The sequence below is a fragment of the Monocercomonoides exilis genome (genome assembly GCF_001643675.1).
Source record: "Monocercomonoides exilis strain PA203 chromosome Unknown scaffold45-810774, whole genome shotgun sequence".
NCBI lineage: Eukaryota > Preaxostyla > Oxymonadida > Polymastigidae > Monocercomonoides > Monocercomonoides exilis.
In genome coordinates, this window is record NW_027150590.1 from 168398 (window position 1) to 193943 (window position 25546).

The 25546-nt window shown below is 41.7% G+C and overlaps 8 protein-coding genes across 8 annotated transcripts; 5 read left to right on the plus strand and 3 right to left on the minus strand.

The window, feature by feature from the left end:
* Positions 1-208: 208 nt before the first annotated feature.
* On the plus strand, positions 209-1509 carry MONOS_14585 (uncharacterized protein; the record flags this gene model as incomplete). Its single annotated transcript, XM_067867399.1, has 2 exons — positions 209-1147; positions 1201-1509. 2 exons carry the CDS (start codon positions 209-211, stop codon positions 1507-1509), a joined length of 1248 nt encoding a protein of 415 aa, XP_067721719.1.
* A 4899-nt stretch (positions 1510-6408) lies between these two features.
* Positions 6409-6903, plus strand: MONOS_15446 (uncharacterized protein; the record flags this gene model as incomplete). The annotated part of the gene is made up of 1 exon (XM_067868323.1): positions 6409-6903. Exon 1 carries the CDS (start codon positions 6439-6441, stop codon positions 6901-6903), a length of 465 nt encoding a protein of 154 aa, XP_067721720.1. The 5' UTR covers positions 6409-6438.
* Positions 6904-8170: 1267 nt separating this feature from the next.
* On the plus strand, positions 8171-8416 carry MONOS_15445 (uncharacterized protein; the record flags this gene model as incomplete). Its single annotated transcript, XM_067868322.1, has 1 exon — positions 8171-8416. The coding sequence occupies one exon, from the start codon at positions 8171-8173 to the stop codon at positions 8414-8416; it is 246 nt and encodes an 81-aa protein (XP_067721721.1).
* Positions 8417-9081: 665 nt separating this feature from the next.
* On the minus strand, positions 9082-9813 carry MONOS_15444c1 (uncharacterized protein; the record flags this gene model as incomplete). The annotated part of the gene is made up of 1 exon (XM_067868320.1): positions 9082-9813. The coding sequence occupies one exon, from the start codon at positions 9811-9813 to the stop codon at positions 9082-9084; it is 732 nt and encodes a 243-aa protein (XP_067721722.1).
* Positions 9814-10621: 808 nt separating this feature from the next.
* Positions 10622-12910, plus strand: MONOS_15443 (uncharacterized protein; the record flags this gene model as incomplete). Its single annotated transcript, XM_067868319.1, has 2 exons — positions 10622-10696; positions 11016-12910. 2 exons carry the CDS (start codon positions 10622-10624, stop codon positions 12876-12878), a joined length of 1938 nt encoding a protein of 645 aa, XP_067721723.1. The 3' UTR covers positions 12879-12910.
* Positions 12911-15386: 2476 nt separating this feature from the next.
* Positions 15387-17200, minus strand: MONOS_18064 (uncharacterized protein). Its single transcript, XM_067871045.1, has one exon. The coding sequence runs from the start codon at positions 16996-16998 to the stop codon at positions 15403-15405; it is 1596 nt and encodes a 531-aa protein (XP_067721724.1). The 5' UTR covers positions 16999-17200; the 3' UTR covers positions 15387-15402.
* A 1268-nt stretch (positions 17201-18468) lies between these two features.
* MONOS_15444c2 (uncharacterized protein) lies at positions 18469-19200 on the plus strand (the record flags this gene model as incomplete). The annotated part of the gene is made up of 1 exon (XM_067868321.1): positions 18469-19200. The coding sequence occupies one exon, from the start codon at positions 18469-18471 to the stop codon at positions 19198-19200; it is 732 nt and encodes a 243-aa protein (XP_067721725.1).
* Positions 19201-21651: 2451 nt separating this feature from the next.
* On the minus strand, positions 21652-21885 carry MONOS_18065 (uncharacterized protein; the record flags this gene model as incomplete). Its single annotated transcript, XM_067871046.1, has 1 exon — positions 21652-21885. One exon carries the CDS (start codon positions 21883-21885, stop codon positions 21652-21654), a length of 234 nt encoding a protein of 77 aa, XP_067721726.1.
* Between the last annotated feature and the right edge of the window lie 3661 nt (positions 21886-25546).

A 25546-nucleotide genomic window follows, 5' to 3' on the forward strand; every position in this document is an offset into this window, starting at 1 on the left:
GGCTACCTCAAATACCTCGTTTGTCAGGTGCTATCGGTCTCAGAATGTTGCAATCAGTGGAAGTGAAGGGAATCCATCGAAACCAGGGAGACAGCAGATAGCAGACAATGGGGCGAATTCATTCACTTGGTGTGTGTGGAATGGGTCAAAAACCACTGGAACAAGTGGTTCTTATTCGGATGGGATATCGAGTGGAGGGGCGATTAACATGTATAATCTGGGATCGGGAACGCTTTCAGTGAAATTTTGTTCCTTCAATGATTGCTATGCGCATTATGGCGGTGGTGGTATTATGTGCCGTGAGATCAGTTCAATAAATATTGAGAACAATTCGTTCAATGCTTGTATCGCAAAAAATTATTATGGAGGAGGAATGTATGCTTATTCGATTTCGTCATGCGTCAGGATCAGTGGGTGCAAATTCCAGAAATGTTCTGCAAAATATAATGGAGGAGGACTTTATCTCGATTATTTTAATGTTTCTGGATCTTCCTGCATTGGAACAGAAAACGGCAAAGGAGAGAGCGCTTGTGTGTTTGAGTGCTCATTCACTTCATGTACACTTTCGAGCACCAGCGGAGGGGGGATGTTTTGTTACAATGTTCCATCTGCATTCAAAATGCGGAGCCTCCAATTTATTTCTTGCTCAGCAGTGTCGTATGGCGGAGGATTGTACTTTTATACGTCTCAAACAACAGCCCCGGCCAACAACATTTATTGCTATTTTCTCTTCTTCCATGATTGCAGTTGCAGTAATTCTACTCCATATGGCCACGATGTGTATTTTCAAGATTATTATAATCTCTTTTCATCGAATAACCCATTCTACGAATCGTATACAACGAATAACAATGATACAAGAGTGTGTTATAGATATGTGCAATCAAGCAGTTGGACGTATCAGCATACAGAAAAGAAGGGATGGTTGAAGGACAAAACAATATATGTTGGGGTGAGTGGAGATGACACAAACAATCTGTGTGGGATGAGTGAGTCTGCACCGTGCAAGACAGTGGGGCATGCAGTGGGGTCAAGCATGGCGCAGCTGAGCTCGACAATCACGTTGCTGAGTGGGAGGCATGTGAGTGAAGGGACAACAATCAGTGTTTGGGAAAAGGAGATTTCTGTTGTTGGGAGAGGGAAGACAGTGAGTGTGATTGGGACGAATTCTCTTTCTTCAATTTCAACGATGCTGTTCAGTGTGACGGATGGGCAGTTGGAGTCGAAACATTTTTGCTGGCTGAAATAACGGCAAATCCCAGGTCTGAAGGAGAGCGTCCAATAAAATCATCCGTATTTGCGCTGGCGCTGCCACAGCTGCCAATAACTGCATTTGAGATGAAAAAACAAAATTCTGCTGCAGCTCCTCGTCTCCCGCCGCACCCCTCCCAGTCCCTGTTTCTTTTGCTTTCATCCCCTTCTCCGCTGTTTTGGCAAGCCCAGGCGCCCGGATCATCGAAAAATTCTTCTGTTGCGAAACATCCCCAGCTGCGCCCTGCTGAGAAATAAAATACGGAAAAATAGAAATAAAAAAAGGTGTAACACGTTAACGGCTCCCTCGAGAGGCAAGCAAAATGGCACACCTCCACCAGCCTGGCAGATTAGATAACATTCTGAAAGGAAACAACGCCACCCACCGGCACCAGACTGCCCCACAAGCCCACTCATGCAACCCCACCACAACATTTTGCAGGCACAGCGCATAGAAAGAGGCATCACAAACATGCTCCATGTGCAGGCACAGCCATCTGGCCGATAAATCGCTGCCCCATTTCCCAGACACCCCAGAGGCTCAGCACCCGTACCACCCCAAGGATCGAATCACATCCCTCAGAGGATGCCGTGCACCGTGTTTGCTTCAGGCTGCAAAACTTCTCTCAACACGCTTTCCGCTTTTTTCTGTTTTCATTTGATCTGATTGCATAAACCAATTCCTCAATCAATTTGAAAAATGAATTTTTTTTGTAATTGTAAATATATTTTGAATAATATTTATCAAACAGAAAAATGCCATTTCCCCTGGTTTCTGTGTGTCCAGGCTCCCCCAAATCCATTTTCTCAGCCTTCACAAAAGAATTCATTTGCCCTGGCTCCTTCACAAAGGCAATAATGTGTATTCATTCCCTTGCATTTTTTCACACAGGGGAATGTCACGCAAACAGACAGATATAAATATGTTTTGAATGAAACTGAGCGAAAAAGAAATCAACAATGTGAATGAAAACAAAACAGAGAATAATGTGCTTGAAATTTATCTGAAAAATTACAAGATATTTTTTTTTGTGAATTTTCAAGGATATTCTCAATCCCTTCATGCATATCACAATTCAAATACCTCCCTTTCCTTCACCTTCCTTCTCTTGTTCCAACAAGCTCCACACCCTCCATATGCTCTCCATCTCCCTCTTCTTTCTTCTCCCTTCCAAATACACAACTGCCCCTCAACCTCTCTCAACAAACACATCTGCTCCATGGGGCATATGCCCATCAAGCATCCTTTCCTCCGCTTCATCCTCACCCCCCTCCAACAACTGCCTGCCACTCACCATCCCCTCTCATTTCTTCTGTCTGCTTCTCTCATCCTTTCTGCTCCAAAACACACAGCATCCATCACAACCATCAACATTGCCAACAACCTTGCTGAGCGTGGAGTCATCACACCCACAAACACTCCTCACCCCGTTTCATTTGCCCAGCCACACCATTCTCTCCTCACCTTTCGTCTTCTTCACCCAACTTTCCATTCCATCTCAATCCCTGCCTCTCTGTTTTTCTTCTTTCCAACTCCCTTCCAAAGACCCCTCCAAGCAGACTGCCAACTGCCCCTTCCATCACCTTCCTCTTCCTCTTCTTCTTCCTCATTGCAAAGCAACACATCTCCATCACTCCCAACAACATCCAGCCCCCCTCTTTTTGCTCATTCACAGACACACATTCCCCAAAAAACACAAATATCAAAAGGGAATGCCAAAGGCAATGCAACCTCCTCCGCACACATTTTCCAACGTGATCGTTGATGAGCAGCCACACCACAAGGCTGGCAATAACTCATATAAAAAAAGGATTTATTAAGCAATTTTCACTTCTTTCTCTTCCCCTCACAAACTGAGTTTCATCCGCCATTCCTCCTTGCTCTTTCACCTTCATTTCCCTCTGCTCCCTTCTCCCAACTCGTTCTGAACGAGACATCTCATTCCTCCATCACCCTCAAAAACCTTTCTATTTCTCCATTCTCCACAAATGTTTCCTTCCATTTCCCCAGATGTCTGATTGCAAAAGAAAACAAACTGCATGAACCAGCCCCACCATTTCTATCAAAAAATTCATCTTTCCATATCCTTAAATATATTCAAAACCATCACTCATTCCAAATGGAACACATATATGAATTGAGACATATGAGAAGAACAAAGAATGCAAATCCTGCTCAAAATCCACTCAGACACGTCAACTGACAATTCAATCCTTATTCGGTTCACAGAACTTCTTTGACAATCCCAATCAAAAAATATCCATCTTGTTGTCTTTCCTTCTGATTCAAATAAGACTTCATATGCACTGATTCAAAATAATTCCTCTGCTCATTTTTCGACTTATAATTCTTCTTTTCTTTCCATCCCTTTCCATGGACTCACAACCATGATGATCACCAAAGTGCTTGCGTTTCTAACCTTGCTGACTCCAATTCAAAAACCAAGAGCTTTGTGATATTTCCTTCCATCAACAAAAAGGTCTGATAAAAAACAATCCTACTCATTCTGATTGTTTGATTTTCACACTGGACTCAGATGAATCTTCTCAACAATGTTGATGAAGATAACAAATAGAAGCAGAAGAAGAAGAAGATGATAGAATGGCAGAAAAAGAGAGATTTCAGGGCAAGATAAATGCCTTTCTAACACAAGAAAATCATCTTGTTTTATCTCTTTGGGTGGTTGAGGGATGTTGATCCAATTTCCCAGATCGAGTATTGGAGAATATGAAGAAGAAGAAAACACGTTTGAAAACATGGAAAGCGAAGATGATGCACAAGTGAAAAAGTGAATTTTGATGGATAAAAATTATCCACTTGTATCTGCATCGGATTTCACAATAAAATTGAAAGATGACACCAATATGAGAAGAATGACAGAATTGTTCTAAAGAGCAACAATGTTGTGAAATGAACAAAACAAGATTTGGTGATTTTTTTCCTTTTCCTTCACTTTTCAACAAAAAACCATTTATTCAGGGGATTGGCAGGATATGTCGCAATCCAGGTGCTGAATGATAAATAAATACATTGTTGACATTTTCTCCCTCTAATTATCTCATGCTCATCATGAGCACCAGACAGCTGCCAAAAGTTTGAAATCAATTTCTTTTCTGCTCATTTGGCACACAAATAACAAGAATTGGCAAGGTTATTGAGCTGCCCCACAAACAATCCCCTGTCCCCATTTCTCTTCCAGCCTCTGCCCTTTCAACCAAAATACTTCAAATTGAATCCTCTTTCATTCATCAAACTCTCTAATCTGTTATGGCAAATGATCAAAGTTTAATGATAAAAAAGCTGTTCAACGGAATGAGAAATCAAGATGTCAAACATTCCAGCTGGAATAAATGAATTATTTCCAGAGATATGGCAGATGAGACAACAACAATTTTATTTTGAGGGAAGCTGGAATTATTCATTTTGATTGATGGAATGGTGTGGAGCAACAACATTTTCGATGGAAATGAAGAATTTTCAATGTATGCATTTTATATTATTCTATTGATTGTGAAGATATTTCCATCCATATCCTCTCCTAAGTCGTGATTCAGACAAATTATTTAAAATGGACAATTTATTCCATGCAGAGCAGAACAGCGAGGAAGTGAGCCAAATATTTTCTTACAAATATATTAGAGCCAGAATATATTTTATCATAAACATTTATTTCACTCATTTTGGACTCAACATGCGCGATGGATAGAAATACGATGAATAATGAAAATTAATAGAGCAGAAATCAACGGGGTTGGAAGATGCCAAAGCTAAAAAGGAAGAATGTACAAACTCTATGAAAAGGGAACATATTTTGAAGATGAAGAGGACATTTTCAAAATAATTTTGTTGGAAAGATTGGAGTAGATGACTGAAACAGGACATTGGAGGCAGCTGCAGCAGAACAAGGAGCCTTTCTTTGGAGTTGAAGGACAGAGCATTAATTTTATGGACCGAGGAAAGGGGTAGAATGGCACTTGAGTGCTTGGATTGCTAGTCGAAAATAAGAGAAAGTCTGTTGGTTTGGTGTGATGCAATCAGCTTGGGGTGGATAACAGACAAAATGGACTTTGGGTCATTTTTCTATTACCTTTGCCATTACGTCATCGAGATTGTTATGTTGAGGATATCTTTCAACTGAAGATATCGTTCATATGAAATCTCCATCGCATCTTCGTCTTCAACAACGCCTTCATCATCTTCTTCATTTTCATCGTCTTCTTCGTATCTTCTTCGTCGTCTTCGTCTTCTTCTATGTCTTGACCTTCAACACCAAGAAATATGAAATTAATTTCCCCTCTATTTTTGTTCATCATTTTCTTCACCTTCTTTGCCATGTTCAGTCTTGTCTTCTTCATCCACTTCTATATCATATTTTCCATCATCATCTTCATCTTCTAATTCTTCTTCACCCAGCACCTTCTCATTCACCTTCATCTTCTCCCTTCTCCTTCTCCTTCTCCTTCAGCGAACTGACTGAGTGACATGTTCATCTGAATGAGGGTGCCAGTTCTGGGAGTGTTTGCAGGGCTGGTTCACATCCAGTCGATTTGGGGTTGAATGTGGAGCATGTTTCATTTGGTGTCAGCAGCCATTCACAGCCGCTTTTTGGGGAAGAGGGGAGGAAATGAATGAGATGGTGAGGATGTGGGAGGGATAAGGCAAGAGACCGATTGCATTCACATCATCGCTTTCCTTTTTGTCAGCTGTTCAACAATCTTCATCGTCATCGTGATCTTCTTCTTCTTTTGCTTCTGTCTGCAGCCTCTGGGCAATGAGGCATTTTTGAGGAATGGAGATGAAAGAGGTGGGCAATGCAGGGCATTGGTGGAGCGAGAGATGGAAATGGCAGTTTGTGTTGCTTGGAGCAGAGAGCGAGATGAATGAGAGAGAAGAGAAGGAAAAGATGAGGAGGAAGCAGAGAGAAAAGAAGTGATGTTCATTTCTGTCTTCTCTTTTCCGATGAGGACAGCCACCCGCTGTGCAGCATCTGCTTTCCTCGTTCAGCATTGAGCACTCAGCAAACCGGGTGAAGCTGCACGTCATCTCTTCTCTTCTCCTCTGCCACACCGACACCACGCCGACTCTGCAGTCACATCCATCGGGTGGTGTCTGAAGAACACGGACAGCTCCCCTTTGCCAAGCGATGACAGCACAGCAGCAGCAGCGGCGACGAAGGCAGATTGTGCATGGGGCAGCTGTGGAGCGGTTTCCGCAGGAGCGACTGGCCAAGCATCTCCGACACGATGTTCGCCTCCTCCGCCGCGTTATCTCTTGTCAAGATGGCCTCGCGCAGCTGGTCATTGCCCTCGATCTTGTCGGAAGATGGAACATCGGGCTGTGTGTTGGCAGCACAGCCACTTTGTTTGGTGTGTCATGAAAGGGCGAGAGGACTTTCAGGAGAAGACTGCTTCGATGTGAGAAGCCATTTATCAGAGAGGAGATGGAGCGGAGAAGCGATGGGAAGGGGAATGGTGAGGACAGGCTGTGTGGAGGATGAGAAGGGAAAGAGGAGGGGAAGGAATTTCTGGAAGAGGGCGAGAAAGATGAATGAAAGGAGAGGGGTGTTGTTTTCGGAGAATATTGTGAGGTGGATGGAGGAGGACGATAGCAAAGACAAGAAAATGAGAGCAGCCATCACTCTGGAATTGTGAGGGGAAAGGGGAGGGCAATGGCGAAGAAAAGGCAGAGGAATGAGCAGTGGATGGCCGGGTGTGGTGATTTGGATGGAAGGATCAGGCACAACGTTTGGGAATGAGATTTTGTGAAGAGTTTGAAGTGAGCAGTGGAAATGGGATGTTTTGGGGGATGTTCAAGATCTTATGAAATATGATTGAATTGCGAAAAGAATTGTTTGTCACATGATTTATTCGCCTTCTTCAATTTGAACTTCCTCATGTTCCTCATTTTCTTCATCTTCCTCATTTTCTTCTTCACCGTCATTATCTCCATTGTCACCATCATGTTTTCGTTTGCACCACCCAACAAATGAAAGTGTTTTTATGTGAAATCTTCTTCTTGGTTATTGTCATTTTTGCCTTCATAGCCTTCGACAAGTCTGAGTTCTCCCTCTAATTCATCTGCTTCTTCATCTTCATCTTCCCCTTCGATATTTTTAAGAAAAGGGTTTGTAGAGATTATTTGAGAAGAAGCAACAAGAAGTTGGACTTTGGCTGTTTATTTTTTTTGAGGAATTAGAGGCGAAATGAAAATAGTGCAGATGGGTTTTGCTGGTAGAAAGGGACGATATTTGGAAGAAAAGAAGAAAGTTTGCTAAGATCATTCGCATAAAAGTCATAGGTTTGTTTTTTTAATTATAATTTTTCATATATTGTTTTTTTATGAAACTAGGTATTTTGAATGGGTATTCAATGGAAATGAATGAACATGGAAAAAGAGCATATTTGGCGCCTTTAAGAAATCTGGAGATAATAATTGGAGAGTGTTTGGCGGAATGAGAAGGAGCAAAAATTGAAGCGAATAGAAGAGGAGGCCTTTGATGGTTTTGGAAGGCGTATCTGGTGAATCTTATTTAAAGAGAAAAGAGGGAAATAGAAGTTGATGATGTAGCAGAAGAAGAAATTTGGCAAATAATTGAAAAGAAAAATATGTTTATAAGAAATTCGAATGAAAGAGATGATTTGAATGAAAAGGAAGAAAAAATGAAAAATGAAAATAGAAATTTGAGGGATGATTGAAGATGAGTCAAGAGAAAGGAAAAGAGAAAGAAAAGGAAGAAAGAAAAAGAAGAAGAAGAAGGAAAAGAAAACGATTGCGATGGAAATGACAACATCGATGAAAATGAAGGAGGAGAAATGGAAGGATCGATCAGACAAGATGCACACGCAGAGGACAGCCGCAAGTTGTTGATTGTCAATTCTTTGCAATTCAGAAGATGTTTGTGCTGTGCTGAAGAAGCAGATGCTGCTGATGCATGACAAGACATTGACTCCTCTCCCCCTCCCTCGCTCTGCCGTGCCATTGGCTTGCGAAACAGCTCCACACGCTGCCCGTTCCCCAGCAGCACCCCCAAAGCAGATTGGCCGACCAACCTCGTTCGCTCTGCAGCTGCCTCCACGAGCTGCACCAGCATCATCACCATCCGGAACAGCACCCACAGCCGACTGCACCAGCATCAACACTTCGATTCAGCCCTGCCCCCGTTGACACACACGAAAGCACCTGCACCTGATCGTCCAGCGCAGGCTGACTGTCTTCACAACTGAGCTGTTCTGTGACAGGAAAAGAGGAGATCTGCAGCTGGCAGCATCACACACATCTGGATGCATCAGGCACAGTGTGAAGAAATCGTTGGTCTGGAACACCTTCAGCACCGATGCAAACGATGGCAGAAAGCACCTAGACAGATGGGATGCATCTCAGAAGAATTGTTGCGACAGCGCCTGTGGCGTCTGTGGATAGCACACACACAGAAGAGATTCCATCTCTGAATTTGTGATACACCTAATATCGTTGACGAAGAAATCAATGCATCCCCAGAACATATGGCATCATACAGCTCCATTATCGTCTCCTTTCATCATTTTTTCTTCTGCCCAGTTGTTATTCAGCAGAATCCCCAGAGACACAGACGCATCTGCCACTCCCATCTTTGACTGTATCTTCTCGAACTCCACCAAAAAACATCTTGATCTTCTTCTCCGCTCCTCTTTCAAGCACGATATCAAAGAACAAGAAGAGCGACAGCTTGTCTTCGTTGAACTCCTCCCTCACAAACCTCCCAAACAGCCACATCTCTGCAATGTTCCACTAGAATAGCTTCTCCCCCGTGGATCATCACCTTCCTGATTGCCTCGCTCTTCTTCTGATTCTTAATCGCCTCCTCGAATAGCGCCTTCTGCTCTCAGATCGTCTGCTCCTTCACTTTCGGAAGTTCCATCAGCATCTTCATTTTCCTTCTCCGTCTCGTTCGTCTTCTGCTGCGCCGTTGCGTCTGCTCTTCCACCACCTCCTCCACCTCCGCTGTTTGCTTCTCCCACAACACTCACCCCGCTCCCCACTTTTGCAACAACCTCCTTCCCATTCAGGTCTGGCCCAAGCATCACAGCACTTCCATTTTTGTTGATCTCTGTTAACTTCTCCTGGCACTTTTCACAAAGCCCCAACGGCAGAATCAACAAAGCCAAAGATGGAACAATTCCATTATACGCACAAATTAATGAAGAAGATATGGCAATTGTAACCACCGACCAGCTAGTTTCCACTTGCCATCCACGCTCACCACTCCTCCTTGCTGTGCCTAGCACTTCTTCTCCTTCACCTGCTTCACCTGCTTCACCTCTGTGTTGTGCTTCTCGCTCAGCTCCAGAATCTTCCTCTGATTCATCCAGATGATCTTGCCCTTCTCCTGCAGCTGCTCTGCCAACCCGCTCATCCGCTTCGCCTCCTTTTCCTTTCCAACTTCTTCTTCTTCTTCTTCTTCTTCTTATCTTTCTTCCAGCAAATTCGGCACAATCGCTGCAGGCGACAGAACCACATCTTCCTTCATCAGCCCCTCTGCCCCACCGCCTCCAGCGCCTTCTCCGCAAACTCTCCCACTTCATTCACTGCAACCTTTCGCCTCCTCATTTTGTTGACCAGCTTCATCACTCTGCATGCCTCGATTGCTTCTATCGGTTCTTTAGCCATTCAATGGCCGATGAAGCCAGCGATGGATCAGGCGGATTGCAGATTGGCAGGAACGCAACCACGTCTACTGCTGTTAATAACTGCTTCTTCGACGACTTCTTTCTCGGCAAGTCCTCAAGAAACGGGAGCATAGCCAGAAGTGGAATGGAAAGCATCACACATTGAGCGGACACAGCACGTTCTGTTCAGCTGGGCGCAGCAAGCCAACATTGAAACCTCGGAGTGCTTTCAGCAGTGAGTGAAGTGATTGAAGTGATTGCGAAGATGAAAGCGACAACAACCCGGCTGCCTCGGGCACGTCAATCCTTAGCCACCTCACGTTGTGGTGCAGTTTTTTGTCTTTAATGTGAGATGCAGCCACAGCCGATTCATCTGAAGGGTCGACTGCGGGTGCCAATTATGATGATGGCCATTCGTCTCCTTTGCTCCTCCGCTGCATGAAAGGCGAAGCGGCGTGGCGTGATGTTTCAGATGTTTCAGATGAAGAAGAATGAGATGAAAGAAAATTGAATATTAGATTTTTGAGGGATGTTTGAAGATGAGTTAAGAGAAAGGGAAGAAAGATGAAAGGAGAAAGAGGTTTTGGTAAAAAATAGAGGTGATTAGCTTTTGTGAGGAAGAATACAGATAATTTGGAGAAAATTCTAAAAAGAAGATGGGGATAGGCTCCAGAATATTTATCTTAATGGACGGAGGTTGCAAAATGTTTTGTTTTTGCCGGAGATGAGGGAAGGGATGAGGAAGCAAGGAATGCAGCGATTCTTTGAGAAAAGTGGGCGAGAGAAAAGGAAAACAAAGGTATGACATTTTTATTGGTGATATTATTTGACCTATTTTTAATATGATTTATTGTTTTTCTTTTTATTTGTTTGAACAAAATTGTTTTTGCTGGCGTTTTCGTAAAACTTCAAGGGAGTGAAATTACATCAAACGATAGAAAGTGAAGGTCAATGGTGGAATTAGCTTGGGAAAGAGCTTTATAGGATCATAGTTATAAAAAGGAATTGGCAGCGAAGGTCTGTTATATTTTTTTTATGAGATTCATTACATATGCAGCAGAAAGAGGGAGGGAAAGGGTTGTAGAATAATTTGAGTTTTTGATGAAAATTGTATTGAGAGGGATGGTGCAGACGAGAAGTGGGAGAGAGGTGAAGGAAGAGGAAGTGAAGGAAGAGAAGAAAAAAGAGAAGAAGAAAGTGAAGGAGGAGGGAGTGTATTGGTGAGCGAGTCAGATTTCTCATCTTTTTGTGTGTCTTCAGCCCCGTTTCTGGCACCTCCATTGACACGCCTTGTATCTCTCACCCAGCTGACCTTCTTCAACATCTCGACAAATCCACTGAAAACAACACATCTGGCTGAAGGGCCGAGCCAAACCTCGTTTCTGATGAGTGGATGCGCATTTTCATCGGTGTGGGATGTTTATGATGGGGGCATTGTCCCCTCGCTCAACAGCCCCTCATCTTCCCTGGATGCCTCGAACACCTCGTTTGTCGGATGCTATCGATCACAGAATGTTGAAGTCAGCGGGAGTGAAGGGAATCCGTCGAAGCCAGGGAGACAGCAGATAGCAGACAATGGGACGAATTCGTTCACTTGGTGTGTATGGAATGGGTCAAATACAACTGGAACAAACTCTGGTTATTCTTATGGAGATTCAAATGGTGGAGCAATTTACATGTATAGCAAGACATCAGGAACACTTTCAGTGAAATTTTGTTCGTTCAATGATTGCTATGCATATTATGCTGGGGGAGGAATTATGTGCCGTTCGATCAGTTCAATAAATATTGAGAACAATTCATTCAATGCATGCACTGCTCAAAAAGATTACGGAGGAGGGATGTATACTTATTCGATTTCGTCATGTGTCAGGATCAGTGGGTGCGAGTTCCAGAATTGTAAAGCAAGTGCTTATGGAGGAGGACTTTATCTTAATTCTTTTAATGTTTCTGGATCTGGCTGTATTGGAACAGAAAGTGGCAAAGGAGAGAGTGCTTGTGTGTTTGAGTGCTCATTCACTTTGTGCTCTGTTTCAGGTTCTTATGGCGGAGGGATGCGATGTTATGGCGTTCCAGCTGCATTCAAAATGAGGAGCCTCCAATTTATTTCGTGCTCAGCAGTGTCATATGGCGGAGGATTTTGGTTTAATCCAAACCAACAAACAGCTCCAAGCAACAACCTTTATTGCTATTTCTTCTTCTTCCACGATTGCAGTTGCAGTAATTCCACTCCATATGGCCACGATGTGTATTTTGTAGATAATAAGAATCTCTTTTCATCGAATAACCCGTTCTACGAATCGTACACAACGAATAGTGATGAGAAGAGAGTGTGCTACAGCGGAAATAGCCTTCAACATACAGAAAAGATGTGGTGGCTGAGCGTAGGGATGAAGGATCGGTATGTTGGGGTGAATGGGAATGATTCGAGCAATCTGTGTGGGATGAGTGAGTCTGCCCCGTGCAAGACGGTGGGGCATGCAGTGAGTTCGAGCATGGCGCAGCTGAGCTCGACAATCACGTTGCTGGATGGGAAGCATGTGAGTGAAGGGGCGACAATCATTGTTGGGGAAAAGAAGATAATAATAACAGGGAAAGGGAAGACAGTGAGTGTGATTGGGACAAGTGCGCTTTCTTCGCCTGCAACTACTCTGTTCAGCATATCTTCTGGTCAACTGGAGGTGGGGCATGTGGGGATCGATCACAACGCGACAAGAAGCCCATCACCAAGTGTGTTTGTGGTGTCGCTGGGGAGCGGGGCTCTTTCGCTGGAGGATGTTGTGATCGACTCTTCGACATCAGGAGGGAGTGGAATCTCGTCATCTGTGTTTGAAGTGGCTCTGAAGCAATTGAAGGCGATTGATGTGGAGGTTGAAAACATGAAAATGAGCCGACTTCTGATTGTTGAACCATCATCAACAGGACAACATTGGGAGAAAATTGGTTATCAAATGTTTTGTTTTGTGTTCATGGCACGCTGACTGAAGAGAGAGAGAAAATAGAAATTCTGAGATTAACTTTTTATTATCTTTTTTATTAAAGTATCAGGTGATGGAGTGTTATTTTTTTATTGAGAGTGCATGGCTTAACGGAAACGATTATTTTTTAATGAAAATGGTTTGTTGATAAAACTTTTGTGGATGCATGAAAAGATGGAATAAATGAAAAAGCCACCAAAAACAATGATTTTATCATAAATTATTAATGAATTCAAATATTTGTTTTTTTTTAAAACAAATTATTCAAAAAATGATTGTTATTTGAACATTCTGATAAAAAAGTTTCAAAATATTTGAAAATAGAAACAAAAATCGAAAATGCTTTAATTATCAAGAATATTGTATTTATCAACAGTTATGATATATCAGTCACTTTAGATTGCAATGATAATAAAATTATCATAGATTTATATATGAGTTGCTTTTGTTTTCTGATGATTAAAAATCATGAACACCACAGATAATCTTGTTTCAATGAGTGTATTATTGTGAAGTTATTAAATATATTCGAAGTCTGAAAATCAAATTATTTTCATTCATTTTTTGAAAAGAATAAACTTGAGATAGGAGAAGGATCAGTGTCAAATTATTTATTGGGATCTGTATTTTTCTTCAAAAATTTGTTCAAACAAACATTTGTTCACAAATGGGTGATTATTCTTGAAATCAAACAATCTTTCTGGGAGTGAATTATTTCCATTATTCACTTTTCAATGAAGTTATTTGTATTGAATTGAAATTGACACAATGAATGGTGATGAACAATAAATGTGATATTTTTTCCTTATTGAAAGTCAATTGATGTTGTTTTCCACAAATCATTAAAAATCTGAATTGATTGACAGAACGTGTCTGATCTACAAAAAATAGAATAGCCTGGACAATACCTTCCTCAAGCAAATGAATCATTGTTGGAATAGTATCAATAATATATCTTTTGAAAAAGACATTTGATCTTGAAACACTCTTCTCTTGCTGTTTTCTCAATGATAATTAGTTGTTGAGTCTTTTCATCTCAAACAAACATTTTGAAACATTTTTCTTCTTGATCCTTATTCCTTATTTTCAGATGTCTCAACAAAAGTTGAGAAAGCAGTAAATTGGGAAAGAATTAGAATAACGAACTGAAGAGGAAAGATGGATGGGCATTATTATTTATGGAAAGATACATGTATATATATAAATTTTAAAAATACTTGTTGTGAATATTTAAAATCTTCTTTGTTCCTAAATATTCAAATGTCTCAATTAATCAGCAAAAACATAAAATTATTCCAAAAATGAAAATGATTTCAATTCACATTTTGAATATTGAAATGAATATTTGTTTTTTTTTGTAAAAAATGCCCATCCCTCTTTCCTCTTCAGTTTGTTGTTCCAATTCTTTCCCAATTTACTGCTTTCTCAACTTTTGTTGAGACATCTGAAAATAAGGAATAAGGATCAAGAAGAAAAATGTTTCAAAATGTTTGTTTGAGATGAAAAGACTCAACAACTAATTATCATTGAGAAAACAGCAAGAGAAGAGTGTTTCAAGATCAAATGTCTTTTTCAAAAGATATATTATTGATACTATTCCAACAATGATTCATTTGCTTGAGGAAGGTATTGTCCAGGCTATTCTATTTTTTGTAGATCAGACACGTTCTGTCAATCAATTCAGATTTTTAATGATTTGTGGAAAACAACATCAATTGACTTTCAATAAGGAAAAAATATCACATTTATTGTTCATCACCATTCATTGTGTCAATTTCAATTCAATACAAATAACTTCATTGAAAAGTGAATAATGGAAATAATTCACTCCCAGAAAGATTGTTTGATTTCAAGAATAATCACCCATTTGTGAACAAATGTTTGTTTGAACAAATTTTTGAAGAAAAATACAGATCCCAATAAATAATTTGACACTGATCCTTCTCCTATCTCAAGTTTATTCTTTTCAAAAAATGAATGAAAATAATTTGATTTTCAGACTTCGAATATATTTAATAACTTCACAATAATACACTCATTGAAACAAGATTATCTGTGGTGTTCATGATTTTTAATCATCAGAAAACAAAAGCAACTCATATATAAATCTATGATAATTTTATTATCATTGCAATCTAAAGTGACTGATATATCATAACTGTTGATAAATACAATATTCTTGATAATTAAAGCATTTTCGATTTTTGTTTCTATTTTCAAATATTTTGAAACTTTTTTATCAGAATGTTCAAATAACAATCATTTTTTGAATAATTTGTTTTAAAAAAAAACAAATATTTGAATTCATTAATAATTTATGATAAAATCATTGTTTTTGGTGGCTTTTTCATTTATTCCATCTTTTCATGCATCCACAAAAGTTTTATCAACAAACCATTTTCATTAAAAAATAATCGTTTCCGTTAAGCCATGCACTCTCAATAAAAAATAACACTCCATCACCTGATACTTTAATAAAAAGATAATAAAAAGTTAATCTCAGAATTTCTATTTTCTCTCTCTTCAGTCAGCGTGCCATGAACACAAAACAAAACATTTGATAACCAATTTTCTCCCAATGTTGTCCTGTTGATGATGGTTCAACAATCAGAAGTCGGCTCATTTTCATGTTTTCAACCTCCACATCAATCGCCTTCAATTGCTTCAGAGCCACTTCAAACACAGATGACGAGATTCCACTCCCTCCTGATGTCGAAGAGTCGATCACAACATCCTCCAGCGAAAGAGCCCCGCTCCCCAGCGACACCACAAACACACTTGGTGATGGGCTTCTTGTCGCGTTGTGATCGATCCCCACATGCCCCACCTCCAGTTGACCAGAAGATATGCTGAACAGAGTAGTTGCAGGCGAAGAAAGCGCACTTGTCCCAATCACACTCACTGTCTTCCCTTTCCCTGTTATTATTATCTTCTTTTCCCCAACAATGATTGTCGCCCCTTCACTCACATGCTTCCCATCCAGCAACGTGATTGTCGAGCTCAGCTGCGCCATGCTCGAACTCACTGCATGCCCCACCGTCTTGCACGGGGCAGACTCACTCATCCCACACAGATTGCTCGAATCATTCCCATTCACCCCAACATACCGATCCTTCATCCCTACGCTCAGCCACCACATCTTTTCTGTATGTTGAAGGCTATTTCCGCTGTAGCACACTCTCTTCTCATCACTATTCGTTGTGTACGATTCGTAGAACGGGTTATTCGATGAAAAGAGATTCTTATTATCTACAAAATACACATCGTGGCCATATGGAGTGGAATTACTGCAACTGCAATCGTGGAAGAAGAAGAAATAGCAATAAAGGTTGTTGCTTGGAGCTGTTTGTTGGTTTGGATTAAACCAAAATCCTCCGCCATATGACACTGCTGAGCACGAAATAAATTGGAGGCTCCTCATTTTGAATGCAGCTGGAACGCCATAACATCGCATCCCTCCGCCATAAGAACCTGAAACAGAGCACAAAGTGAATGAGCACTCAAACACACAAGCACTCTCTCCTTTGCCACTTTCTGTTCCAATACAGCCAGATCCAGAAACATTAAAAGAATTAAGATAAAGTCCTCCTCCATAAGCACTTGCTTTACAATTCTGGAACTCGCACCCACTGATCCTGACACATGACGAAATCGAATAAGTATACATCCCTCCTCCGTAATCTTTTTGAGCAGTGCATGCATTGAATGAATTGTTCTCAATATTTATTGAACTGATCGAACGGCACATAATTCCTCCCCCAGCATAATATGCATAGCAATCATTGAACGAACAAAATTTCACTGAAAGTGTTCCTGATGTCTTGCTATACATGTAAATTGCTCCACCATTTGAATCTCCATAAGAATAACCAGAGTTTGTTCCAGTTGTATTTGACCCATTCCACACACACCAAGTGAACGAATTTGCCCCATTGTCTGTAATCTGCTGTCTCGCAGGTTTCGACGGATTCCCTTCACTCCCGCTGACTTCAACATTCTGTGATCGATAGCATCCGACAAACGAGGTGTTCGAGGCATCCAGGGAAGATGAGGGGCTGTTGAGCGAGGGGACAATGCCCCCATCATAAACATCCCACACCGATGAAAATGCGCATCCACTCATCAGAAACGAGGTTTGGCTCGGCCCTTCAGCCAGATGTGTTGTTTTCAGTGGATTTGTCGAGATGTTGAAGAAGGTCAGCTGGGTGAGAGATACAAGGCGTGTCAATGGAGGTGCCAGAAACGGGGCTGAAGACACACAAAAAGATGAGAAATCTGACTCGCTCACCAATACACTCCCTCCTCCTTCACTTTCTTCTTCTCTTTTTTCTTCTCTTCCTTCACTTCCTCTTCCTTCACCTCTCTCCCACTTCTCGTCTGCACCATCCCTCTCAATACAATTTTCATCAAAAACTCAAATTATTCTACAACCCTTTCCCTCCCTCTTTCTGCTGCATATGTAATGAATCTCATAAAAAAAATATAACAGACCTTCGCTGCCAATTCCTTTTTATAACTATGATCCTATAAAGCTCTTTCCCAAGCTAATTCCACCATTGACCTTCACTTTCTATCGTTTGATGTAATTTCACTCCCTTGAAGTTTTACGAAAACGCCAGCAAAAACAATTTTGTTCAAACAAATAAAAAGAAAAAACAATAAATCATATTAAAAATAGGTCAAATAATATCACCAATAAAAATGTCATACCTTTGTTTTCCTTTTCTCTCGCCCACTTTTCTCAAAGAATCGCTGCATTCCTTGCTTCCTCATCCCTTCCCTCATCTCCGGCAAAAACAAAACATTTTGCAACCTCCGTCCATTAAGATAAATATTCTGGAGCCTATCCCCATCTTCTTTTTAGAATTTTCTCCAAATTATCTGTATTCTTCCTCACAAAAGCTAATCACCTCTATTTTTTACCAAAACCTCTTTCTCCTTTCATCTTTCTTCCCTTTCTCTTAACTCATCTTCAAACATCCCTCAAAAATCTAATATTCAATTTTCTTTCATCTCATTCTTCTTCATCTGAAACATCTGAAACATCACGCCACGCCGCTTCGCCTTTCATGCAGCGGAGGAGCAAAGGAGACGAATGGCCATCATCATAATTGGCACCCGCAGTCGACCCTTCAGATGAATCGGCTGTGGCTGCATCTCACATTAAAGACAAAAAACTGCACCACAACGTGAGGTGGCTAAGGATTGACGTGCCCGAGGCAGCCGGGTTGTTGTCGCTTTCATCTTCGCAATCACTTCAATCACTTCACTCACTGCTGAAAGCACTCCGAGGTTTCAATGTTGGCTTGCTGCGCCCAGCTGAACAGAACGTGCTGTGTCCGCTCAATGTGTGATGCTTTCCATTCCACTTCTGGCTATGCTCCCGTTTCTTGAGGACTTGCCGAGAAAGAAGTCGTCGAAGAAGCAGTTATTAACAGCAGTAGACGTGGTTGCGTTCCTGCCAATCTGCAATCCGCCTGATCCATCGCTGGCTTCATCGGCCATTGAATGGCTAAAGAACCGATAGAAGCAATCGAGGCATGCAGAGTGATGAAGCTGGTCAACAAAATGAGGAGGCGAAAGGTTGCAGTGAATGAAGTGGGAGAGTTTGCGGAGAAGGCGCTGGAGGCGGTGGGGCAGAGGGGCTGATGAAGGAAGATGTGGTTCTGTCGCCTGCAGCGATTGTGCCGAATTTGCTGGAAGAAAGATAAGAAGAAGAAGAAGAAGAAGAAGAAGTTGGAAAGGAAAAGGAGGCGAAGCGGATGAGCGGGTTGGCAGAGCAGCTGCAGGAGAAGGGCAAGATCATCTGGATGAATCAGAGGAAGATTCTGGAGCTGAGCGAGAAGCACAACACAGAGGTGAAGCAGGTGAAGCAGGTGAAGGAGAAGAAGTGCTAGGCACAGCAAGGAGGAGTGGTGAGCGTGGATGGCAAGTGGAAACTAGCTGGTCGGTGGTTACAATTGCCATATCTTCTTCATTAATTTGTGCGTATAATGGAATTGTTCCATCTTTGGCTTTGTTGATTCTGCCGTTGGGGCTTTGTGAAAAGTGCCAGGAGAAGTTAACAGAGATCAACAAAAATGGAAGTGCTGTGATGCTTGGGCCAGACCTGAATGGGAAGGAGGTTGTTGCAAAAGTGGGGAGCGGGGTGAGTGTTGTGGGAGAAGCAAACAGCGGAGGTGGAGGAGGTGGTGGAAGAGCAGACGCAACGGCGCAGCAGAAGACGAACGAGACGGAGAAGGAAAATGAAGATGCTGATGGAACTTCCGAAAGTGAAGGAGCAGACGATCTGAGAGCAGAAGGCGCTATTCGAGGAGGCGATTAAGAATCAGAAGAAGAGCGAGGCAATCAGGAAGGTGATGATCCACGGGGGAGAAGCTATTCTAGTGGAACATTGCAGAGATGTGGCTGTTTGGGAGGTTTGTGAGGGAGGAGTTCAACGAAGACAAGCTGTCGCTCTTCTTGTTCTTTGATATCGTGCTTGAAAGAGGAGCGGAGAAGAAGATCAAGATGTTTTTTGGTGGAGTTCGAGAAGATACAGTCAAAGATGGGAGTGGCAGATGCGTCTGTGTCTCTGGGGATTCTGCTGAATAACAACTGGGCAGAAGAAAAAATGATGAAAGGAGACGATAATGGAGCTGTATGATGCCATATGTTCTGGGGATGCATTGATTTCTTCGTCAACGATATTAGGTGTATCACAAATTCAGAGATGGAATCTCTTCTGTGTGTGTGCTATCCACAGACGCCACAGGCGCTGTCGCAACAATTCTTCTGAGATGCATCCCATCTGTCTAGGTGCTTTCTGCCATCGTTTGCATCGGTGCTGAAGGTGTTCCAGACCAACGATTTCTTCACACTGTGCCTGATGCATCCAGATGTGTGTGATGCTGCCAGCTGCAGATCTCCTCTTTTCCTGTCACAGAACAGCTCAGTTGTGAAGACAGTCAGCCTGCGCTGGACGATCAGGTGCAGGTGCTTTCGTGTGTGTCAACGGGGGCAGGGCTGAATCGAAGTGTTGATGCTGGTGCAGTCGGCTGTGGGTGCTGTTCCGGATGGTGATGATGCTGGTGCAGCTCGTGGAGGCAGCTGCAGAGCGAACGAGGTTGGTCGGCCAATCTGCTTTGGGGGTGCTGCTGGGGAACGGGCAGCGTGTGGAGCTGTTTCGCAAGCCAATGGCACGGCAGAGCGAGGGAGGGGGAGAGGAGTCAATGTCTTGTCATGCATCAGCAGCATCTGCTTCTTCAGCACAGCACAAACATCTTCTGAATTGCAAAGAATTGACAATCAACAACTTGCGGCTGTCCTCTGCGTGTGCATCTTGTCTGATCGATCCTTCCATTTCTCCTCCTTCATTTTCATCGATGTTGTCATTTCCATCGCAATCGTTTTCTTTTCCTTCTTCTTCTTCTTTTTCTTTCTTCCTTTTCTTTCTCTTTTCCTTTCTCTTGACTCATCTTCAATCATCCCTCAAATTTCTATTTTCATTTTTCATTTTTTCTTCCTTTTCATTCAAATCATCTCTTTCATTCGAATTTCTTATAAACATATTTTTCTTTTCAATTATTTGCCAAATTTCTTCTTCTGCTACATCATCAACTTCTATTTCCCTCTTTTCTCTTTAAATAAGATTCACCAGATACGCCTTCCAAAACCATCAAAGGCCTCCTCTTCTATTCGCTTCAATTTTTGCTCCTTCTCATTCCGCCAAACACTCTCCAATTATTATCTCCAGATTTCTTAAAGGCGCCAAATATGCTCTTTTTCCATGTTCATTCATTTCCATTGAATACCCATTCAAAATACCTAGTTTCATAAAAAAACAATATATGAAAAATTATAATTAAAAAAACAAACCTATGACTTTTATGCGAATGATCTTAGCAAACTTTCTTCTTTTCTTCCAAATATCGTCCCTTTCTACCAGCAAAACCCATCTGCACTATTTTCATTTCGCCTCTAATTCCTCAAAAAAATAAACAGCCAAAGTCCAACTTCTTGTTGCTTCTTCTCAAATAATCTCTACAAACCCTTTTCTTAAAAATATCGAAGGGGAAGATGAAGATGAAGAAGCAGATGAATTAGAGGGAGAACTCAGACTTGTCGAAGGCTATGAAGGCAAAAATGACAATAACCAAGAAGAAGATTTCACATAAAAACACTTTCATTTGTTGGGTGGTGCAAACGAAAACATGATGGTGACAATGGAGATAATGACGGTGAAGAAGAAAATGAGGAAGATGAAGAAAATGAGGAACATGAGGAAGTTCAAATTGAAGAAGGCGAATAAATCATGTGACAAACAATTCTTTTCGCAATTCAATCATATTTCATAAGATCTTGAACATCCCCCAAAACATCCCATTTCCACTGCTCACTTCAAACTCTTCACAAAATCTCATTCCCAAACGTTGTGCCTGATCCTTCCATCCAAATCACCACACCCGGCCATCCACTGCTCATTCCTCTGCCTTTTCTTCGCCATTGCCCTCCCCTTTCCCCTCACAATTCCAGAGTGATGGCTGCTCTCATTTTCTTGTCTTTGCTATCGTCCTCCTCCATCCACCTCACAATATTCTCCGAAAACAACACCCCTCTCCTTTCATTCATCTTTCTCGCCCTCTTCCAGAAATTCCTTCCCCTCCTCTTTCCCTTCTCATCCTCCACACAGCCTGTCCTCACCATTCCCCTTCCCATCGCTTCTCCGCTCCATCTCCTCTCTGATAAATGGCTTCTCACATCGAAGCAGTCTTCTCCTGAAAGTCCTCTCGCCCTTTCATGACACACCAAACAAAGTGGCTGTGCTGCCAACACACAGCCCGATGTTCCATCTTCCGACAAGATCGAGGGCAATGACCAGCTGCGCGAGGCCATCTTGACAAGAGATAACGCGGCGGAGGAGGCGAACATCGTGTCGGAGATGCTTGGCCAGTCGCTCCTGCGGAAACCGCTCCACAGCTGCCCCATGCACAATCTGCCTTCGTCGCCGCTGCTGCTGCTGTGCTGTCATCGCTTGGCAAAGGGGAGCTGTCCGTGTTCTTCAGACACCACCCGATGGATGTGACTGCAGAGTCGGCGTGGTGTCGGTGTGGCAGAGGAGAAGAGAAGAGATGACGTGCAGCTTCACCCGGTTTGCTGAGTGCTGAATGATGAACGAGGAAGGCAGATGCTGCACAGCGGGTGGCTGTCCTCATCGGAAAAGAGAAGACAGAAATGAACATCACTTCTTTTCTCTCTGCTTCCTCCTCATCTTTTCCTTCTCTTCTCTCTCATTCATCTCGCTCTCTGCTCCAAGCAACACAAACTGCCATTTCCATCTCTCGCTCCACCAATGCCCTGCATTGCCCACCTCTTTCATCTCCATTCCTCAAAAATGCCTCATTGCCCAGAGGCTGCAGACAGAAGCAAAAGAAGAAGAAGATCACGATGACGATGAAGATTGTTGAACAGCTGACAAAAAGGAAAGCGATGATGTGAATGCAATCGGTCTCTTGCCTTATCCCTCCCACATCCTCACCATCTCATTCATTTCCTCCCCTCTTCCCCAAAAAGCGGCTGTGAATGGCTGCTGGTACCAAATGAAACATGCTCCACATTCAACCCCAAATCGACTGGATGTGAACCAGCCCTGCAAACACTCCCAGAACTGACACCCTCATTCAGATGGACATGTCACTCAGTCGGCTCGCCGAAGGAGAAGGAGAAGGAGAAGGGAGAAGATGAAGGTGAATGAAAATGATGTGGTTGTGTTGGTGAAGGTGTTGGGAGTCGAATCGGAAGATGAAGATGATGATGGAAAATATGATATAGAAGTGGATGAAGAAGACAAGACTGAACATGGCGAAGAAGGTGAAGAAAATGATGAACAAAAATCAGGGGAAAAAATAATTTCGTATTTCTCGGTGTTGAAGGTCAAGACATAGAAGAAGACGAAGACGACGAAGAAGATACGAAGAAGACGATGAAAATGAAGAAGATGATGAAGGCGTTGTTGAAGACGAAGATGCGATGGAGATTTCATATGAACGATATCTTCAGTTGAAAGATATCCTCAACATAACAATCTCGATGACGTAATGGCAAAGGTAATAGAAAAATGACCCAAAGTCCATTTTGTCTGTTATCCACCCCAAGCTGATTGCATCACACCAAACCAACAGACTTTCTCTTATTTTCGACTAGCAATCCAAGCACTCAAGTGCCATTCTACCCCTTTCCTCGGTCCATAAAATTAATGCTCTGTCCTTCAACTCCAAAGAAAGGCTCCTTGTTCTGCTGCAGCTGCCTCCAATGTCCTGTTTCAGTCATCTACTCCAATCTTTCCAACAAAATTATTTTGAAAATGTCCTCTTCATCTTCAAAATATGTTCCCTTTTCATAGAGTTTGTACATTCTTCCTTTTTAGCTTTGGCATCTTCCAACCCCGTTGATTTCTGCTCTATTAATTTTCATTATTCATCGTATTTCTATCCATCGCGCATGTTGAGTCCAAAATGAGTGAAATAAATGTTTATGATAAAATATATTCTGGCTCTAATATATTTGTAAGAAAATATTTGGCTCACTTCCTCGCTGTTCTGCTCTGCATGGAATAAATTGTCCATTTTAAATAATTTGTCTGAATCACGACTTAGGAGAGGATATGGATGGAAATATCTTCACAATCAATAGAATAATATAAAATGCATACATTGAAAATTCTTCATTTCCATCGAAAATGTCATGGCTTGACAGTTCTCCAACAATCAAAAAGAATAATTCCAGCTTCCCTCATAATAAAATTGTTGTTGTCTCATCTGCCATATCTCTGGAAATAATTCACTCGTCCCAGCTGGAATGTTTGACGTCTTGATTTCTCATTCTGTTGTGCAGTTTTTTTATCATTTAACTTCATTTGATCATTTTCCATAACAGATTGGAGAGATTGATGAATGAAAGAGGATTCAATTTGAAGTATTTTGGTTGAAAGGGCAGAGGCTGGAAGAGAAATGGGGACATGGGATTGTTTGTGGGGCAGCTCAACAACCTTGCCAATTCTTGTTGTTTGAGTGCCAAATGAGCAGAAAAGGAAGAAATTTCAAACTTTATGGCCGCTGTCTGGTGCTCGTGATGAGCATGAGATAATTAGAGGGAGAAAATATCGACAATGTATTTATTTATCATTCAGCACCTGGATTGCAACATATCCTGCCAATCCCCTGAATGAATGGTATTTTGTTGAAAAGTGAAAGAAAAAGAATAACAATGTCAAATCTTGTTTTGTTCATTTCACAACATTGTTGCACTTTTGATCATGTGCTTTATTCTTCTCATATGGAGCAACATCTGAAACCATCTTTCAATTTCATTGTGAAATCCAACATAGATACAAATGGATAATTTTCGTTTATCAAAATTATCTCTTTCACTTGTGCATCATCTTCGCTTTCCATATTTTCAAACGTTTTTTCATCTTCTTCTTATTCTCCAATACTCAATCTGGGAAATTGGATCAACATCCCTCAACATCCCAAAGAGACTGAACAAGATGATTATCTAGCGTTTGAAAGGAATTTGTCTTTGCCTGAAATGCCATTTGACAGACCTTGGAGTGTCTCTTTTTCTGTCATTCTATCATCTTCTTCTTCTTCTGTTTCTATTTGATATCTTCATCAACATTGTTGGGAAAGAGCCCATCTGATCCCAAGATAATATATCAATGAGAATGAGCAGGATTGTTTTTTATCAGACCTTTTTGTTGATGGAAGGAAATATCACAAAACCTTTGGTTTTTGAATTGGAGTCAGCAAGGTTAGAAACGCAAGCACTTTGGCAACAATCAGGGTTGTGAGTCCATGGAAAGGGAAAGGAAAAAGAGAGAATGCGAAACGCTAGAAATGAACAGAGGAATTATTTTGAATCTGTTTGTGTATGAAGCCTTGCATGAAGCAGAAGGAAAGACAACAAGATGGATATTTTTTGAGAGGGATTGTCAAAGAAATTCTTTGAACTGAACAAGGATTGAAATATCAGTTGGAGTGCGTGATTGGATTTTGAGCAGGATATGCATTCTTTGTCCATCTCACAAGTCTTAATGCAATTATGTTCCATTTTGAATAAGTTTTGGTTTTGAATATATTTGAGGATATGGTGAGACACTTTTCCTGATAGAAATGGTGGGGCTGGTTCATGCAGTTTGTTTTCTTTTGCAATCAGACATCTGGGGAAATGGAAGGAAACATTTGTGGAGAATGGAGAAATAGAAAGGTTTTTGAGGGTGATGGAGGAATGAGATGTCTCGTTCAGAACGAGTTGGGAGAAGGGAGCAGAGGGAAATGAAGGTGAAAGAGCAAGGAGGAATGGCGGATGAAACTCAGTTTGTGAGGGGAAGAGAAAGAAGTGAAAATTGATTTATTAATCAATTTTTTATATGAGTTGTTGTTTGCCTTGTGATGTGGCTGTTCTTCATCGATCACGTTGGAAAATGTTTGTGGAAGAGGTTGCATTGCCTTTGGCATTCCCTTTTGATATTTGTGTTATTTGGGGAATGTGTGTCTGTGAATGAGCAAAAAGAGGGGGAATGGATGTTGTTGGGAGTGATTGAGATGTGTCTGTTTTGCAATGAGGAAGAGGAAGAGGAAGAGGAAGGCGATGGAAGGGGCAGTTGGCAGTCTGCTTGGAGGGGTCTTTGG